Raw genomic sequence first — 19,774 nt, 5'->3', positions numbered from 1 at the left:
GGGAAATGGGCAAATGCCATATGTAGTTAGAGCTTGCCCGTCTTACACAGTCATGTATTCTTCCTATGGTGTAAAGTGTGTACCAGTCTATACAGTATGTATAGGGGTGTAGGTGATCCCCTATTACAGGACAGTAGTGCACACAATTCCAGTTAAACAAATGCATGGATTTACAATAAGCCCACAGTGACATACATACATGGATAAATACAAAAACAAGTCTTTCTCATGGTATATTCCCTGATAAAGTCGCTGACGGTGCACTGTAGGTTCTCCTTTGGGCCCTACTTGCCTGCAGTCACACAAGCTGAAACACAACACATTATAACTAAAGAGGACGATTCCCCAGCGAGTCTTGGTTTGTTGCCAGGGAAGTGCTAAGATCCCTGTGTGCATTGCTGGCCTATAGCCAGTCACAGATAATCAACATCTCCCTACTTCACCGCACAGGGTATTGTAGCAAGTAAGCCACACCAGGAGGTCATTGTTAGTGTTTTGGAGACATGACATCTGTCTCGACCAAGCCAGCAGTCAAATGTGATCATTACTTTGCAGTACAGCTACTGTAGCTCACTATCAGAGCCTTAAGGTGGCCATACACAGAGAAGTTGGCGAAGTTGCCAAACGAGCGGATCTCTGTCCGATACGCCCACCTTGAGGTGGGCGATATCAGACTGACATAATGTAGCAGCATGGGCGGTCGGATCGCGGGACCGCATCAACGGGCCGATTTTTGGCCAGATATTGATCGGGGAAGCTTGTCGGAGGGTCTCATCCACGAGCCAATAAGCTGCCAACTCAGTTTGTCTGCAGCTTTTATAGGCCTGTGTCTGGCCACCTTTATAGAGCCAACCTGGGAATGTGGCCCCAGTATTAAAAAGTTTTACACATCGGATTGATGGGTATACCAACAGATAACAAGCTATAGTTTGGTTAAGGATGTAGGAGATGTTTACTCACAATATAAGCACACTTGGGCTGGAAGGCATAGGTCCCACAAGTGATGAGATGTGTTTGGTTGTACTCTTCCAGGAAGCGGATGTAGTTAAAACATTCTGTCTGCAATGGAATAGGAAGTATAAAATATATTAATGCCTCGTTTTTCCTAGTAGTCATTTGCATACTTCCCTTATGTCAGTAGCAGAATTCCAATATTGCTATATATATGCTAGACCATGCCCCCTTCTTGCAAAGGGAATTATAAAAATAAAACCACAAGGGCTATGGGGGGGGACTGCATAGAGGAAGCAACTGGAGTGAGAAAATTTTAAATAAAATTATGCTCAGACAAATTACTATTTCCCTTAAACAGACTGGAAAAAAATGTATTATAATAAATGTCAGTCTTTGTCTAGCTCATGGCTCTGAAACAGTACGCTCAGTGGCTCCTTCATCACCTTTTCTTACTTCTTTCAACTAGAGAGAGAGAGAGAGATCTCTTGACAAGATTCCAGCCCAAAGCCATCTCCCAGAATGCTCGGTCCCCCATGTATTAATATACCTGATGGGCAAGGCGGGCATTGTGCTTTATCACTGGTTGACAGGACACTGATATTAAGATAAAATTCTGTAGGAGGGAAACCTATTGAAACCTTTCACCTACCTTATTGCTCTTTCCCTTTTGGGCACATTCCGCCTTGTTGTCTGATGGAGCTTCCCATATAATCTATCAAAATAGAATACATAAAGTACATTTAGAATGGCAACTTAAAAAGTATTAAAGCACAAGGTAATTCATAAATGCTAAACAATCCTTACCAATTGAGGCTCTAACACTAACTTTGGTTACATGAAAAGAGTCTGTAGCTGCCATACAGGATCCAGTTACACAATCGCAGTTTATCCCGGCAATGAATCACACGTAAACGCTAGCAAGCTGGGACTCTCTACTCCACTGCCAGGGTGGTACGTTTTACAGTCTACGGGGAAAATTAACTAAAGGGCGAATTTTCGCCTGCAAAGGCTTAGCCACGCTTCCCCAGTCGTTAATTCGCTACCACTACACTAATTCATTAAATTGTGAAGCTGCATCTTGGCAGCACTAGTGTTAATTCGTCAACTCGAGCATTTCATAGCGAACTTTCACTAAAGTACGTTTCTGCCTAGTGAAACTTCGTTAGTTCACTTACTATTCAATTTGAATAGGGCGGGTACATATAGGTCATATATACGACTTTATTAGAGATGTTGGTGCAAATTCCTGAAGTGGCCACTTATTATTACAAATGTTTAAGGAAGCAAAATAAAGACAAAAGTCCTCGACATGAACCAACCCGAAAACAAATGTGGCATGTCCTTCAAATGGTTAAAAAAATATAACAAAAAATGTTTAACAGTTACAACTTTTAAAGGCAATCCCACTTTAAAATATGATAAAAACGCCAGAGGATTTTTATCATTTTCAAGCATACAGGATATGATGTTACGGACATAAGATTGAAGAGGATGTAGCTTCATCTTAGTTCGGCAGGTCTAAGCTGGCGAAGGAAACTCTGGCGAAAGGGGTAACATTATGGAAAATTCGCACTTTTGTGAATTTGCGGAGTAACAATCGTTTGCCAAAATGAAAATGCGCCTGGCAAATGGGCGCGAAACTTTATCGATTTACTCTTTCAGTAGCGAATTGTCCTCTATGCCTGTTAGAAAGTTACCAATCTCCCTGCGGATGGGACTTCTGGCGAATTGTTGCTAGCCACTTCGCCCTTCAGTAAATCTGCCCTCATGGCCCATAAAGGGTTAACCTTTTTTTTTTCTTAAACAGGTGTTTTGTTGCATATTCTTGCAAGGCTAAGCAGTTGGAACTCGTGATCTAGGACACTAATTGGCTACAGGTTGTTTCTGGAATCAGCTGCATAGAGAGGAATAAAATCCAATTGCAGTAAATGCTTAAAAACCAGAAAAACATGCCTAAAATTCCCACACTCTGGCTTTTCTAGCTTGCGTTACATAACCCAAAACATTATCACGCTATGGAGCAAAGTCTTTTTACATGATCAGAAATACTCACCGGAGGCCTCAGCTCTTTTCCGATATTATTGAGGTCCAGGCTAAATATGACTTCTCTTGCGCCCACATACAGAGCCCCCCGATTCTCATCCAACTTCAGTGTCATGACTTGGGAGACGCCGCTGAGCCAGGACTGTCTCACCTCAGATACTCCTAAAAGTCATTGAAGAGAAGATATTTGATGTCTCCTCTCACATACAGTAAATGCACATACATACAGAAGAACAGTACTTGTTACGGTCCAGTATTTGTGCAGGGTTCCCCTTCGATTATTATATATATATATATATATATATATATATATATATATATATATATATATATATATATATATATATATATATATATATATATATATATATATATATATATATACATTGGAACCAAACATTTAGCTCTAAATGTGGGGGGGGGGGTCACTCAAATCTTACTTTGACCTCTAAGCAGGGTTTCCAAGAGTATCTATTAGTGATACACTGAATCCAGGATTCAGTTCGGTATTCGGCAAGGATTTCGCATTTTCAGCAGGTTTCTGATTCGACCGACTCCTTGTGCTTGGCCGAACCAAATCCGAATCGTTTAAAGTGATACGGACACTAAAAATTAAGTTACCTATAGGTCATGTTGTTTTTCGCGGATATATCTGCTTTTGTAAGTAATTGTGACTTGAAGTTCCTAAACCTGACTGTTTTGCCAACCTGAATGTCCCTTCTTAAGCTGGCCATAGACGTGCAGATTTACCTTCACATTGGACAAACGAATGTTCAGTCCCATCTCCCGGCCTGCCTATAACCATTCAGATCAAATAAAGTAGTAAAAGAACAGATGAGCCGATGTTGTGCCCCTGACAGCAATCGTACGATAGTTATGTCCCACTGATATTGTCAGATTGGCAATACATGCAGAGATATTATCAGTAGCCGACAGAAATGTTCTAACCTGTCCGACCGATCACCATAGCACGAAAAATTTCGGGACTCTCCACACATGGCCTGAAAATCGTCCTTATCAAATCTTTTCGTCTATGGCCAGCTTTAACCTGTCAGTTAGAGTTTCTAATACTAACAGACTACTGCTGCATAAATATGGCAACACCCTCATAGAGGAACATGGGGGTAAGAAAGCATCAGGCAAATACTTGTATGGCAAAATTATGAAATATCGTTCAAAGACAAAATGTTATGATAGATAGTGAAAAAGGTTATTTTCTGATGTCAGTATCTCTTTAAATCATGTGACTTTTTGTCACAAAGCGAGGAAGTAAAAATTTTTTTGCTTTTCTTTTCCCCTAACTGATTTGCATATATAATTAGGGCTGGATTCAGTTCGGTATTCATCCAAATCTTTCACAAAGGATTCAGGGGTTCCACAGAATCCAAAATAGTGGATTCAGTGCATCCCTAGTATCTTTTAGATTAAATAAGCAGAAACTCACACACAAATAGCTAAAGATCTAGCAGTATTTCTCCCTGCAGACTTCTCCCGGCCAAGTCAGCAATTGGTCACGTGACACGCCTGCCATACCGCAAGGGGCAGGAGTTATAATTATTGAATGACATCAGCCCCCAATGGAGTCCAAAAGGAGCACAAACAGGTGACATCAGGCAGAACCTGAATCCCTGGTTAGGAAAATGCTTGAGCGTGAAAGTTAGCGCCCTTAGCTGACTCACCATGGTAGCGCACGGTTTTCCTCGGAGTCAGGCCCCATTCCCAGGCCTCAGCTTGGAACAGCAGTGCCAGAACAAAGCAGCAGCTGGGAAACATTGCCCCGATGTTCAAAGCACGACCTCTTCCTTTGGAAGTCTGCAGAGAAAAAGAGAAAATTATTACTTCAGGGCACAATGACTCACGTGAAACTTAATAGCGCAGATTTTCTGCTCATTCTAAACAATCTCGCTCTCTCCACCTCGTGTAATCAAATCTGCACCTCAGAATATACTCACAGTCATGTGTATATAGATTACACACACATCCTACTTTGTACTTGATGGCAACACAACAACAAAGGTTGAAAATTAATTAATTGCAGTCAGGTTACAGCTAGCGTCGTGTTACACATAGATTGTAAGCTCCACCGGCCAGGGACTGACGTGAGGGATGTAATCCCTGTAAAGCGCTGCAGAATAAGTCAGCAATGTATAAAGGAAAAATGTTATTGGTCATTCATTGCAACCAGTGTAACCCCCACCAGTCAAGCTGCAGGAGATGATTCGATGTTAATAAGGAGGGAGCCAGTTGTTTTATATAACGCAACATGTGTTTATTATTATCTAGTTCAGCCAATTCTTTTTGCAAGGTATTTTTAGCAACACAACGCCTACTTAAAAAAAAAAAAAAAAAAAATGGCAGAGGGGCTGTCCAGTATCTTTGTTTATAGAGATTGCCAATGGGTTTATGGAACCTGTGGCCTATTTGTGAAGGTTTTCCCCATCAGCCTTCTTCAACTGGTCCAAAATATACAAGGTTGCCAGTTTTTCAATTCTCCAACTGTCATTTGGGAGGCTTCTACTGCTTGAAAAGATCCTAGCTGTTAATGCCCATAATGACCTACAATACCTTCAATTCTGGCCAGGCAGATGGCACATATGCGGTTTTCAGAAGCATTAGCCAGCAAACATCTGCCCTCCACAGGTGCCAACTACAAGTGGCTACAAATACATTATCCTCCAAAACACACCCTGATAGATAAATATCACTTCACGGAATCCTCAGACTTTTCAGGTAGTCTACATTGCTAAGGCCTTTATAATTATTTATAGCCAGGAAAAAAAAAATCCTTAGGTTAACTACAAGAGAACACACAGCAACATCAAAATTAAAAATTCATGAGTGTGTCTGTATATTAGAGTCTAATGACACCTGTAGCCAATCAGAATTTAGTGCATTCCATGCATCCATAAACATCACTTTTCCCTGCCCCTAAAGCTGGCCATAGACGCAAAGATCTGGTCGTACGAATCGAGGATTCGTACGATTTTCGAACCGTGTGTGGAGAGTCCCGACATTTTTCGTCTGGCGGAGATTGGTCATTTGGTCGATCGGACAGGTTAGAAAATTTCTGTCGGCTGCCGATAATATCTCTGCGTGTATTGCTGATCGGGCGATTTTCAGTGGGAGACTGTCAGAGGTAGAACATTGCTGATCTGTTCTTTAACTACTTTATTTGATCTGACTGGTAAGACTTTGATCTGAATGGTTAGTGGCGGGTCGGGAGATGGGAAAGTCCGATTGTATGATGATTCGTACGATCGGAACTTTGCATCTATGGCCAGCTTAAATTTAGCCGAGATCTCACACAGACCCACAATGAGCATCAACCATTTAGCCTTCCTCTCTTCCCGGACAGGTAGTAGTCATCTTCCAAAGTAATGTGAACACACACACATTCACCTTAAAATAGCAACATTATAAAAATAGTACTATACAGGGATAGGAATAACACGGTTGTTTTTCTTGGCCAGGAAGAAATAAGCACAAAGGAAGAACGGTTTCCTCACAAAGCAATAAAACAAAGAATCTCGGGCTCCCTACAAGTGCCTGTGCATCCATGTTGTAACAGGGATTTCCCAATCCGGGTTGTACCCTTGGCTTAAAGGGATACGGTCATGAAAAAACATGTTTTACCAAAACACATCAGTTAATAGTGCTACTCCAGAAAAATTCTGCACTGAAATCCATTTCTCAAAAGAGCAAACCAATTTCTTTATATTCAATTTTGAAATCTGACATGGGGCTAGACATTTTGTCAGTTTCCCAGATGCCCCAGTCATGCGACTTGTGCCTGCACTTTAGGGTGGAACTAATTTCTGGCAGGCTGTTATTTCTCCTACTTAGGGTAAGGCCAGACGAGGAGATTCGGGGAGATTTTGTCGCCTGGCGACAAATTGAGGCAATTTTGGGCGACTATTGAAAATGCATCGCCGCATGTGCATTAGCGCAGGCGATTTTGCGCTGTAGCCTATGGGGAAAAGACGCTGAGGATAGTCGCGCAAAAGACGTGGCGATAAGTCGCCAGGCGACAAATTCTCCCCGAATCTCGTCTGGCCTTACCCTTAATGTAACTGAATCAGTCTCAGTGGGACTTGGCTTTTACTATTAAGTGCTGTTCTTAGATCTTCCAGGCAGCTGTGTTAGGGAGCTGCTATCTGGTTACCTTCCCAATGTTCTGTTGTTAAGCTGCTGGGGGGAGGGAAGGGAGGGGGTGATATCACTCCAACTTGCAGTACAGCAGTAAAGAGTGATTGAAGTTTATCAGAGCACAAATCACATGACTGGGAGCAGCTGGGAAATTGTCAATATGTCTAGCCCCCATGTCAGATTTCAAAATTGAATACAACAAAATCTCTCGCTCTTTTGAAAAATGGATTTCAGTGCAGAATTCTGCTGGAGCAGCACTATTAACTGATGCATTTTGGTTTCCCATGACAGTATCCCTTTAAGTGATTGTGTAATAGACAATCATATTTCTAGCCATGTACTTGCGGTTCTACTAAATAAGAACTTTCATAGCAGTCACACTGGAGAGGTGATTTAACTGGAAAATCAACAGCTACGGAGCAATAGGTCATTAAAATCAGCGTGTTCTGAGGTTTGGAAGGAGACTTAAGCGATGTTACTGCACAAAATACTCCCATCGGCCGGCTACCTGCTCTTCCACAAGACTCTCTGGAGAAGTGTCCTGACTCTTGGGCGACAGTCCACCTACATGTCCACTTAAAGGAACAGTAACATCTAAAAAAAGAGATTTTTATAGGAATGAAAATACAATGTACTATTGCCCTGCACTGGTACAACTGGTGTGTTTGCTTTAGAGACTCTACTATAATTTATATAAACAAGCTGCTGTGTAGCCATGGGGGCAGCCATTCAAGCACTGGATACAGTAAATAACAGATAAGCGCTATAGAATCCCATTATAAACTCTGTTATCTCATGTATCCTGTGCAGTTTTTCATTTTTCAGCTCTGAATAGCTGCAAAACACAGTTGCACCACTTCAGGGCAGCTGTACATTAAATTTATATTACTTTAAAACACTTACATTATTTGGTGTTACTGTTCCTCCAGTCTACATCAGTGCTATCCAACACATAACATAAAGCAGGTTGATATTTTACATATGTTCAAGAGGGCTGGATTAAATAAAAATGACGAGATCATTGCGCACACTGGATGCCATAAAAAATCCTTTGGAGGGTTACATGCGGCCCATTGGCCTCCAGTTGGACAGCACTGAACTACATTGTATATGTTCTTCAATATGACATACAGTCATAGAACAGAACTCCAAGTAATGCAGAGAATAATCAAATTTAAGGGCCAAATGATGATCTCTCTAGGGAATCGGTCTATATAGACAAGGTTAAAGGTGGCCATACACAGGCAAATTAAATCTGCCGATATCAGTCCTTTAGACCAATTCAGCAGCTTATCTGCCAGTGTATGGGGGCTACCGACGGGTCTCCCCGGTCGATATCTGGCCAAAATATCAATTGCATAGGCTTGATTTTTCTGGCGACCTCAGCGGCTAGTTGATGTGGCCCTCGTCCCGTAGTTGCCCATTCTCTTTGTTGTAATCCAATCAAACTAGGGCCCATTCGGAATAACCCGATATCGCCCTGTTGTTGGTGGGAATATCGGGGAAAATCCACTCGTTTGACGACCTCTGTAAACAAGCAGATAGTATCGCGTATGGCCACCTTAAGGGCAATATCATATTTGGGAGACTTCTAAGAATTCTCATTGGTGCAGAATAATTGAGTAGCAGCTATCTTCTGGACATTCCATTCACAGATCTTGGCTTAGGCGCATAGAGGCTCGTCAGGCAACCTTTTTATTGGTTAGATGGCTAGTAAAGCACACAAATAAGAGCAGAACCTGTCATTAGGACCATTTACTTGATCTCAAAAAGGAAGGAAAACAGACACCACCTGAATCTACTTCACAAGGACCTTATCCCAGTCTGGAAGTTCAGCTCACAAATCTATTATTCCAACTGGCTTGGTCTGGCCTGTACTTTCCACCTCTCCTATTATGTGGCTCACCGCCGGGGGGGGGGAAATATACTGCCCCTTGTTAGCAAATAGTTGGGTTTTCCCTCTTTTGTGTGACATATCACATTGGTGTCTCAAGAACTGCTGCATGTTATAAAGTCAGACATGACGTCAACAACCTCCTCCAAATTCCAGCTGTGACTACAGTTCCCAGCATCCACCAGTCGGTCAAAACAACCGGAGAAGCATTTGGCTCAAATGTGCTCTATGCATCATATTCAGGCTTGGAGTGCACATTTGGCTGCACTGGAATATACAGGTATGGGACTGGTTATCTAAAATGCAAAGGACCTGGGGTTTTCCGGATAACGCATCTTTCTGGAATATGGATCTTCATACCTTAGGTCTACTAGAAAATCATGTAAATGTTAAATAAGCCCAATAGGCTGGTCTAGCTTCCAATAAGGATTAATGATTTCTTTGTTTTGGATCAAGTAGAAGGTACTGTTCTATTATTACACAGAAAAAGGAAATCCTTTTTAAAAAGGTGGATTATTTGATTATAATGAAGTCTATGGGAGACAGCCTTTTCTTAATTTGGAGCTTATTGGATAATGGGTTTCTGGATAACAGATCGCACACCTTTAGGGTTACCACCTTTTAAAAAAATCTCCACCGGCCGGTGGAGGGGGCGGGAATAAAACGGTGGGGGGTTTGTGATGATAAAGGGGGCGGAGCAATGGTGCTCAATTGGCTCGACGGTCGTGACATCAAAGGGGCGGAGCCACGGCACGCATTTGGTAAGAAGCCGTCAGGAAAAAGGTTAGTTTTGACCAGGCTGGGGGCAGGCCACGGGCTTTTGTTCTGTGTATTACAAATTTACCGGCAGCTACATTGCCGGTAAATTTGTAATACAGGCCCCAGCCTTGACAGGTGTTTTACCAGCTGGGTGGCAACACTACATACCTGTAGATCAAAAATCAGCATTAAAAATAAATAAAATTAAATCCTTATAAAAAATACACTTTTGATGGCAGTTTCTATTAGTGCTCAGGGAGCAAAGGAAGTGTGGGAGTCAGGAGGGGAAGGGTGTAAAACAGGATACACTTCCTGGGGATTTCATTTCGCAAATTTCCTCCAGCCAACAAAGCTGCTTTTACCTCCTCCCCACTGGGATCTTACTGTAAGGAGAACAGGGAGCGGGTCTGACTAATATCTGCACCGGGAGGGGGAACAATAACCAGGACCCTGCCTGCTGCTACCAGTGACTGTAGGCAGAATTAACAGGCCTAGGGATCCCATGGCACGGCTCTATTTACACTGCACCGCTTAATGGGAAATGAACCTAGACTTCAGGATATTTAGTTTGCATGTAGACTTGATGGATCACTTACACGCTGCAAATTCATGTGCCTGGTGTTTGCATGTATATTCAGGTATGGGATCCATTATCCGGAAATCCGTCATACGGAAAGCTCCGAATAATGGAAGGCCTGCCTCCCATAGACTCCACTTTATCTAAATAATTCAAATTTTACAGTACCTTGTACTTGATCAAACAAATATATAATTGATCCCGATTGGAAACAAAATCAGCGTATTGGGTTTATTTAATGTTTACATGATTTTCTAGTAGACCTAGGGCAGAGACACACGGTCAGATTCGAGGAGATTAGTCGACAGGGCGACTAATTTCCCCAAACTGCCTTCCCGTCGGCTAGAATGTAAATCACCAGCGGGATGCCACTCTGAGCGACTCATTTTCCAAGGTTCCCCGAAGCTTCCTTATGAGGCAACTTCGGAAAACGAACCGCTCCGAGTGCCATCCCGCCGGCGATTTACATTCTAGCCGGCGGGAAGGCAGTTCGGGGAGATTAGTCACCCAGAAGAAGAGGAGATTTGTTGACGGGCGACTAATCTCCTCGAATCTGACCGTGTGTCTCTGCCCTTAAGGTAGGAAGATCTAAAATACAAAAATATCCATTATCAGGAAAACCGAACATTCTGGATAACAGGTCCCATACCTGTACTTCTAGAGCGCTGCTCCATATAAAGTAAATCAATGCAATGTTGGGATTGGTCATTATATTATTATTACCTTTAATAAAAACATGAATCCTTGTGAATTGCCCAGCATCATGAGCTAGAGGTGCAAGTGTACAACGGTAGGGATATTCATTTCCCATTCCCAGCACTGTACAAAGGCAGCTATTATCTGGGGCTGTGCTGCGCTGGCATATACCCCTACACATTGACATGAATATGTATTACTAAGTTGGGGGGGGAGAATTTACTCAACATTTCTGGTTTTCTGCTCAATTCAAGTTTTTTTTTTTTTTTTTTTTTTTTTTTTTTTTTTTATAAACACAGTCCCACAGCTGACCTTTCATTCTTCAGACACGTTCAGTGGGACAAGAATTTCAGGCTCTCTCATTCAAAAGCACTGGCACGTAATATGGGCACAAGGTCATTGTGGGATAGGCAACTCAATCACCAAAAGTACAACTCTCACCATCCCCCAACCCCATATCTGTGCACAGCTTCACTCTAGAACACTTCAATTTGTCTTTGCACAGATCTGGCGGTGTAGTCTGCGGCAGAGTCTTTTATTTAAGCCTTTTGCATAATTAAATGCATACAGAGGGCTCAACAATGCAATCAATACAGCCGTGCCCTTCAAAGCACATGAGATTTGGGAGAGGCTGTCATTTTCATAATGTCTGTAACATTGCTGCAGCCAACAAACAAAAACAGCTGCCAAATAAGAAAGCCATCTGCAGAACCCATGGTTATCAGTATAAAACGTGACTTCAGCCAAAACATAGGCCCCAGCTTTGGCCATAGTATAACATAACTCCCAACTGTCCCGTTTTTCGCTGGACAGTCACAATTTTGACAGCTCAACCCACAGTCCCGGATTGTTACTGAAATGTCCAGACTTTCTCTTTGATCTCTTGCACTGAACAGCCAGAGATACAAAGTTTCTAACTTAATTGGCTTTTGGCAGAGACCTCTAGAATATGTGCCGGTGCACTTGGATACTTTTATAACTATTTAAGATAAGCAAAGAAACAATTGTAACAATTTAAGATAAGCCGGTCTCAGCAATAACACATAACCACAGAAATGCGATAGATTGAGCTCTTTCCACCATAAGCTTTTACCAGAGCTTGTCTGGTTCTCTGGCGGAGGCCCCGTCCCACAGCGTGTATAAAATCTTCTATTCAGTCATAGGGTGTACCCTCTCATCCGACTGCATAATAATAGGTAGCAGCAGCAGTTCCCTGCCCTCATTCACGTGAGGCCCAGATGGACAAGTTGCTACAGACACACTTGCACAAGAAGCAAGCCGCATAAATATGAAATCATGTCTGTAAAACCCTAAATTTATAGAGCCCTTATAAAAACTCTAAGCCTTTATGAAAGGGAAAGGCAGCTTTTAGATCTACAGCAGCCACAGCACAGAGGCAGTCATTAGAACAGGGGATAGCCAAGCATTTCTCCGGACTCTAAATACCCTCATCAATCTCACTTTCCCCACCAGCAGGACTGAACTTGCCTCTGCTATACACTCTCTTCTATCTTTAAAAAGCATACTATTAGGAGGAAAATAGGTTGCACTGGAATCAGATCTAATGACATGCCTGTTTGAGTCTCTGTTGCACTTTGGTGCTACAAATAAAACACAACTACTTGTGAGCAAGCATTTTTTTGGAGAGGGGGACAGGCATCCTTTATACCAGGGTTCCCCAACCTTTTTCACCCATGAGCCACATTCAAATGCAAGAAGGGTTGGGGAGCAACATAAGTATCAAAACAGTTCCTGAGGATGCCAACGAAGGGCTGTGATTGGCCATTAGGTAGCCCCTATGTGGACTGGCAGCCTACAGAAAGCTCTATTTGGCAATACAAAATGTTTTTTATGCAACTGAACATTTCCTCCAAGTCTGGAATTCAAAAATAAGCACCTGCTTTGAAGCCACTGGGATCAACATCCAAGGGGTTGAGGAGCAACATGTTGCTCACAAGCTACTGGTTGGGGATCACTGCTTTAGACAAAACTTGTGTGCCCATATGTTCCCTTCAGTAAGGCCTGAGGATGCAGGTTTGTGTCTCTGCACCAGGATTTAAGAGGCCCAGCAGGAACTCAACATTGTTTGCTTTATCACTTGTACTCCAACTTCTCACCAGTTTTGCCCAGTGGTAGACTTTTTCTGTTGACTTTAGTGGGACAGTTTTCTGTATGACATGAAGGAACAAGGAATATCACAGATAGAGGCAGAGATGGTAATTACCTAATATTGTATTTTATAAAACTAGGATCTTAACAATAGGGTTTTGTAGGAGAGGGATGCACTGTATGAAAAAAGGCTTTAGTTTCATGGCCACTAAGAGACCAATCTGCCTGGAAAATCCATGGTCTAATTTAATACAGATTAGACAAAAAAATCTAAGAAAACACTTAATTATAAATAGGCATGTATTTGTTTTTAAACAAGTTTGCTCCTTCAACCACACCTGAACTAAAGCCAGGGAGGGTCTGCTAGATTGCACACATCTTGTATCCTGTCTGGTAAATAACTTCCATAGTACATCAAATTCTGAGCAAAAGAAGCGGATAATGCCTGCCAAGGAAACACAGGGAAAGTCACACCCAGTAAGAACTTCCAAATAACCCATAACCATGTCTAATTATCATGATGTCAAATACTATATTAAGACCCTAAAGGATGAGGCTTTACTCTCGAACCATGGATTTAATACAGACTGTGTATTACACTTTTTGGGTCCGGCCAATCAGCATGTAGCACGAAAGGCAAGTATGACTATGAGCGCCCCCACACACACCACACCATTACCCCTGTTTAGGAAAGACAGAGGAGAGCTAAAGAGCTTGGCTAATGATGAGATGTTCATATAATGTGGTTTTTCAAGAATTGTTCCCCCCACCCCATCTAAAAGTAACTGAAGCCCCAGGCAAGTACATATTTATAGATCCAGTCGTGCAAATTTATAAGCACGCGATAAGCCCATTATGACAATATTATAGCTAAACAAGCAATTCATTTTTATTACCTATAATATATGATGTACAATACTATAATTATAGACTGAGGAACACACAGGATGGCCTGAAAGCACAGTGTCATCTTAAGAGCTATAGATGAGACTTGTAAGGTTACCGGTAAATCCGCCATCACAGATTTATTACAGATGTGGAGTACAGATGGTTCATAGACATGGGTCTCCCATTATACCACTAGAGAACCCACATTCAACAACACGTGATGCTGAAGAAAGGATATTCTATACACGGCTATATTACTGTGACCAATGTGATGGCTGTGCACAACAGCACGGCTGCAGATAAATTTCTCTAGGGTCACATAATGGCCAAGCTCTAATGACAAAATCTATCACTGCAGCACAGAGCACTTAGGTGACAAGACTCATATCACTCCTCTATAGGCAAACTGTAAGTTCCAGGAGCCCTGTATCTACTTGACAAAAATCAGACCCAAGATCCTGCTACTCCTTGCGCTCATTAACAGAATCTCATTAAAAATCCTAGCAGTTGATGTCTTTACTCCAGATGTAAGCTCCTACTATTGAGCTTTCCATTAGGATGTAGCTCTAACTGGAAGGCTTTTTAGATGCCCGAGAGAAGAGTCTGGATGTTATCATATAGTGAGGTGTTCATTTTTGGTGGTAGGCATTTGTGTTACTTCAGTGGGTCTTCACAATACTCTAGTAGATTATATGCTTATCTCGGCAGATGCAGGTGTTGGAAGACTTTCAAATTACTCCAGACGGCGAAGAAGTCCTCAAAGCAGGCTCTTAGGTGGCCTTTAACCAAGTAAACCCATGTTGCAGGTTCTCCAGCAGGCGGAATGTTCCAGTGAGCAATCATGTCCTACTGGCAGTTTCTTCACTGGGCTTTAAAATGTTTGAGGAAGATGTGTCCACATTGGGGTGCAATCCTAAACAGAGGGCTACATTTAGAAGCTGGAACCCCAACAAAATATGAAGGGTTGCAGGTAGTGACTGTCGCCGTCGGACTGCTTTTTCTGCTGATATAAAAATATCTTTAGACTCCAATGAATCAGTCCCCCATGGCCATAATGTAATTATAGACGGCAGAATTGCTCTGGGCACGCATATTTTCAAAGCCTTTCATATTCATGTCCATTTAATGAAACACTGCAAAGGTGAAATATAGTTGAAGTGTATACCTGCCACAAGTAGGGAGACTGGCTCATTAGCGATTGCCTTTTCTTTTCAAAAGCTGTATTCAGTTTTTATTATCCAACATAGTCTATAGTGCTGCAAGCAAATGCATGAATCCCATTTATGTATTGACTGACGCAGTTGGTAAAATGGGGCCTGGCTCAATTGGGCCTACAATCTAAAAGTAGAAATGACGCGAGAACAATGTAGAATTAGAAATCAACCTGGAAGTTACTCCAAGGCCTTTAAGTATGTTTTTCTGTGACAAGTATTTATTAGTAATGACGGGGCTGTGGTTTGCTGCAAGTAAATGGGACTATTTGAATTGAGTAATTCAACTTTCCACATCTCCTCCCTCCATCCCGCTCAAACTGTCCTTAAACAATGCCTCTTCCTCTCAAACTGTCCTTAAACAATGCCTCTATCTCTCCAACTGTCCTTAAACAATGCCTCTCTCTCTCCAACTGTCATTAGAAAACGGCTTTACCTGGCACCACCCCCTCCCAGTGGCGGAGATGTAAAATAGCCCACCATTAACTGTGTCTAAAATCTGCCTTACTGGACACAAAGCTTTTAACACATAAGCCCCCGAGCGAGGGCCTCAAGCGTACTGCAAGGGAAGGAGAGTAAAACGGCAAGGGCAGCTAAGAGTTAAACTCTTGCCTTCCCCCATCCTGCTGCCAGGAACTCTGATGATGATGATGCAGGAAGATCTTGAAGGCAGAGCACAAATCCATAAAGCTCAGTGTTGCAATGCAAGGTCTTACACAAAGAAGAAGTGCTGAGGTGACATCAGTCTGCCAGACAAATGTTAACTGTCTCATATCTGGGATAATATTGAACCGTCGGCCAGCTGGAGGCATTAACCTGCTAGCAATCGGATTCTAGCAATTCAGTAGCCAGCTAAGGTTTATCTAGAAACGTTGCTTGTTGATCATTATATTTTAGTTTCTAGTCTGCCTTCTTTTTCTTAATTCTTTAAATATATACAGTATATAGGAAGGTTCTCCCTGTTAAATCAACAGCAACCCTATCACTTGCATTCACCAAAATATTAACCCTGTATCGGATTGGGCTTGTTCTGGGCAAGCTCAGCCGAAGACACCAGGTACAAGAGGTTCCCATGGAGTGAGAGTGTCTACCCAAGAGCTGAATGGTACGGCCCACCACTTGATGCAACACAACTTGCTAAAGATCAGTTACGGACAAGACAATGGGTGCTGGCGGCTGCTGGAAAAATTAAGTCCTCTCATGAGCAGGGTCATCGGCATGAAACTTCCAAGAAGCACCAAACTGTTGCCTGCTGCCTCATATTCACTTCTATGGGGATCGAAAATATAACTGGAAATAAGTCAGAATGGGCGAATATATTCCCCATATGTTCTGTTCTTCATGTTTTTGTTTCAGGTCCCAAAATGCATAACAGCAGGTGACATTAGTAGGATTCTGGGCAGGGAATGTGCCCTCAACATCTCCTCAATCACATCATTGAGCTGAAGAGTCCCAGTGATAACATGAAGGGTTTTCCACCCAAATGAATACAAGCAGGTTGTTCTGGGTGGTTCACCTGGCAGACCAAGTTCCCCAGGTTCCAACAGTATGATTTGGAATATGTAATGTCACCACACAGAGTGTAAGGAGGAATTCCATTGGAAAGGATCTGCCTGGATGTCGCCAATCCCCACAGTTTCCTTGTCCAGCCAGGAAGACTTCATAAAGCCATAGAGTATCTGAATCCATGCACTTCATCTAAATGAGCTATTTTTAGGTAACTAAAAAGGTTTTGCCAATAGCATACAGACTGCAGTCTCTAAGAGGCCAACAGAAAAAGTTCTAAAGCAGGACTATCCTTCCCAGTGCTGAGAGAGAAAACCACCACCAAAGGAGAGAAGGATCGGCCTAGTTGAGCCCTTACAGGTTAACCTATACACAGGCCTGACAATGGATGCCAACACTCCTAAATGACCCTTCTGAGCAAAATAGTGACCAATGGCATGACTGCCCAAATTAGGAAAAGTTTTACTCATTTGTTGACCCAGGTTCTGTCTCAACTGGAAGTCAGATGAGGGGCGTTGATCCCTACATTTAAGGATATTTAACTGTGCAATCATACTTTTCTCTCTCTAAATAAATCCGTTTGGTCACATGCGACAATTTGCTACCAATGTTCCCAATAAAAGAGCTTTTTTTTTTTTTTTTAGTGGATTCAAATTAAGTAAGGGAATCGGCTTCCTAGCCAACAAATCTGCTTTAGAACCAGTTACGGTAAGTACCTTGTTCAGAAAAAAACACAATGAACCTAAACAAGATGGGGGCCTAGTTTTGGTCCTGACTCACAGGTTAAAGATCGGTGCATTTTGTGATGAGAAGCTTAAAGAACACTCTATAAAGCAGTGTATGTGCTTTAAGTCAGTTAACCTGTGCAAGGTTCTTTTTTACCAGGCTTTGGCATATTTGCCCTTTGAGTGCCAACTGATTTCTCGCCGGGCAAGTTGTGATCCGCACTGAACAAAGAAAAACTTTCGGGAATGCAACTTAAGCCCTGTGCCATAGATTCTAGGGCAGGGGCATTTATTCACAGTTAAATTACAAGTGCAGGAAACAGAAAGCACCTTATTTTCCATTACCTCCAGTATAGGTAAGGCAGCACACCTCCCCAGCTGCAAGTTCTGCCTGGGTGGGGCAGGGATCTGGTTCTATTAGACGTCAAAAACAGAACCTTGTCAGATCTAATTATACAGTAGAGGTGTATTTGTGCAGTGGGGGGTAGGTCAAGTACAATTTTCTGCACACACCTGCCTAACAAACCCTGGAGGGAGTAAATCACCTATATGCAGGTATGTATAAGGCACCTTTGTTTTCAATAAGACGATAGAACATAGCAGCACTTGCAATGGGAACAAACCATCTGTTGGGACACGAATGCTCAAAAATATATTCTTTTTATAAGAGGAAAGCGTGTTGCGACACAGATGTGTGTGAGAGTCTCCACGCTATTGTAAAAACCAAGCCGTCTGCATAAAAGTCTTTATTTGTGCTGGAAAAACTATATGGAAATGTTCCAGTTGCACATTAAAGGAGAGGTATACAAATAAAAACATGATAAATCATTTTCTCTCAAACGGATAATTTGATGAAAGACTGTGTAATGCTTTCAAAGAAAACAGTACCCATAGTTATTTAGGAGTCAAGGTTTCCCTTTCTCTAATGGCTTATTATCCAGCAGATCAAATGTATAATCTTATATATTTAAAAATATTTATATTCCTCTTCTATGATTGTAAACAATCCCAACTTGGCCAGCCTTTTTAGATCTTTCATCCCCTTATCAGCTTAGTTGCTCTTCTTTGTACAGGTATGGGACCGGTTATCCAGATTGCTCGGGACCTGGGGTTTTCCGGATAACGGATCTTTCTGTAATTTGGATCTTCATACCTAAAGACTACTAGAAAATCTGGTAAACCTTAAATAAACTCAATAAGCTGGTTTTGCTTCCAATAAGAATTAATGATATCTTAGTTTGGATCAAGTACAAGGTACTGTTTTATTATTACAGAGAAAAAGGAAATCATTTTTGAAAATTTGGATTATTTGGAGTCTATGGGAGAAATTTGGATTATTTGGAGTCTATGGGAGAGGGCCTTTCAATAATTTGGAGCTTTCTGGATAACGGGTTTACGGATAATGGATCCCATAACTGAACTTTATTTCTGAAATATCCAAAGGCCAGAAAGACCTTCTCCTCCTGTCATTCTAATGTACAAATCACACAGAAAAACTCATTTAGAATTTGCTTTACCAGCTTTGGCCAATGACTATTTCATGGAAATACAGACAAAAGACCTGGGCAAATCTGGGTATGAATTGCAGGCTTGACAACACTCCTGGCCAGATCAATAATCTTTTCTCTGAAAGGCTCAAGGTTTTTCATTGTTGACATTTGCAAACTTCAGTCTCAAGGGGCTTTAAAGTTAATTTGAGAAAACTCCTTTAGCCAATAGAGTAGGCAGTAATAAAGGACCTTTGAAAAGGAGGAGGGGAACAAACCCCATAATGAATATGGGATATTTAACCAATCCACCTGAGCTGTAAAAAGACATCCTCAGATGTGTATGTGAGTGGTTACTCAGAGCTTCGGCGATCACACACACAATGTAGCAGTCTTAAGTAGAACATTGTGTCCGGAGGACCGGCCAATCTGTGTTAGGAACCAGCAAGACAAAGAGCAAAGAAACCATGTTTCTAGATTAAAGGGTTTCTGTCATGATTTTTATGATGTAGTTTTTATTTGTAAATGACACTTTACAGTGCAAATAATTCACTCTACCATATAAAATGTCATTCCTAACCCAACAAGTGTATTTTTTTTTTTAGTTGCAATATTGGTGTGTAGTCGCCATCTCAAGTCATTTTGCCTGGTCATGTACTTTCAGAAAGAGCCAGCACTTTAGGATGGAACTGCTTTCTGGCAGGCTGTTGTTTCTCCTACTCAATGTAACTCAATAGGGTCGCAGTGGGACATGGATTTTTACTACGAAGTGCTGTTCT

The 19,774-nt window shown here is 41.9% G+C and overlaps 1 protein-coding gene across 2 annotated transcripts in view; it reads right to left on the bottom strand.

Moving 5' to 3' along the window:
* sema4c.S (semaphorin 4C S homeolog) overlaps positions 1–19,774 on the bottom strand; it is a 33,687-nt gene that overhangs the window by 8,410 nt on the left and 5,503 nt on the right. For both annotated transcript variants that reach the window (XM_018255150.2, XM_041588140.1), the window contains exons 2-5: positions 4,677–4,809; positions 3,008–3,159; positions 1,604–1,666; positions 961–1,059 (exon numbers count right to left, since the gene is read on the bottom strand). In XM_018255150.2, the coding sequence (XP_018110639.1) occupies positions 961–1,059; positions 1,604–1,666; positions 3,008–3,159; positions 4,677–4,770 (408 nt within the window). In that variant the 5' untranslated portion in view covers positions 4,771–4,809. The remainder of the gene's footprint in view (positions 1–960; positions 1,060–1,603; positions 1,667–3,007; positions 3,160–4,676; positions 4,810–19,774) is intronic.

This window comes from Xenopus laevis, chromosome 3S (assembly GCF_017654675.1).
Source record: "Xenopus laevis strain J_2021 chromosome 3S, Xenopus_laevis_v10.1, whole genome shotgun sequence".
In the NCBI taxonomy this organism is placed as follows: Eukaryota; Metazoa; Chordata; class Amphibia; order Anura; family Pipidae; genus Xenopus; species Xenopus laevis.
Note: the sequence above shows the minus strand (reverse complement) of the source record. Positions and strands in the feature narration are given on the sequence as shown.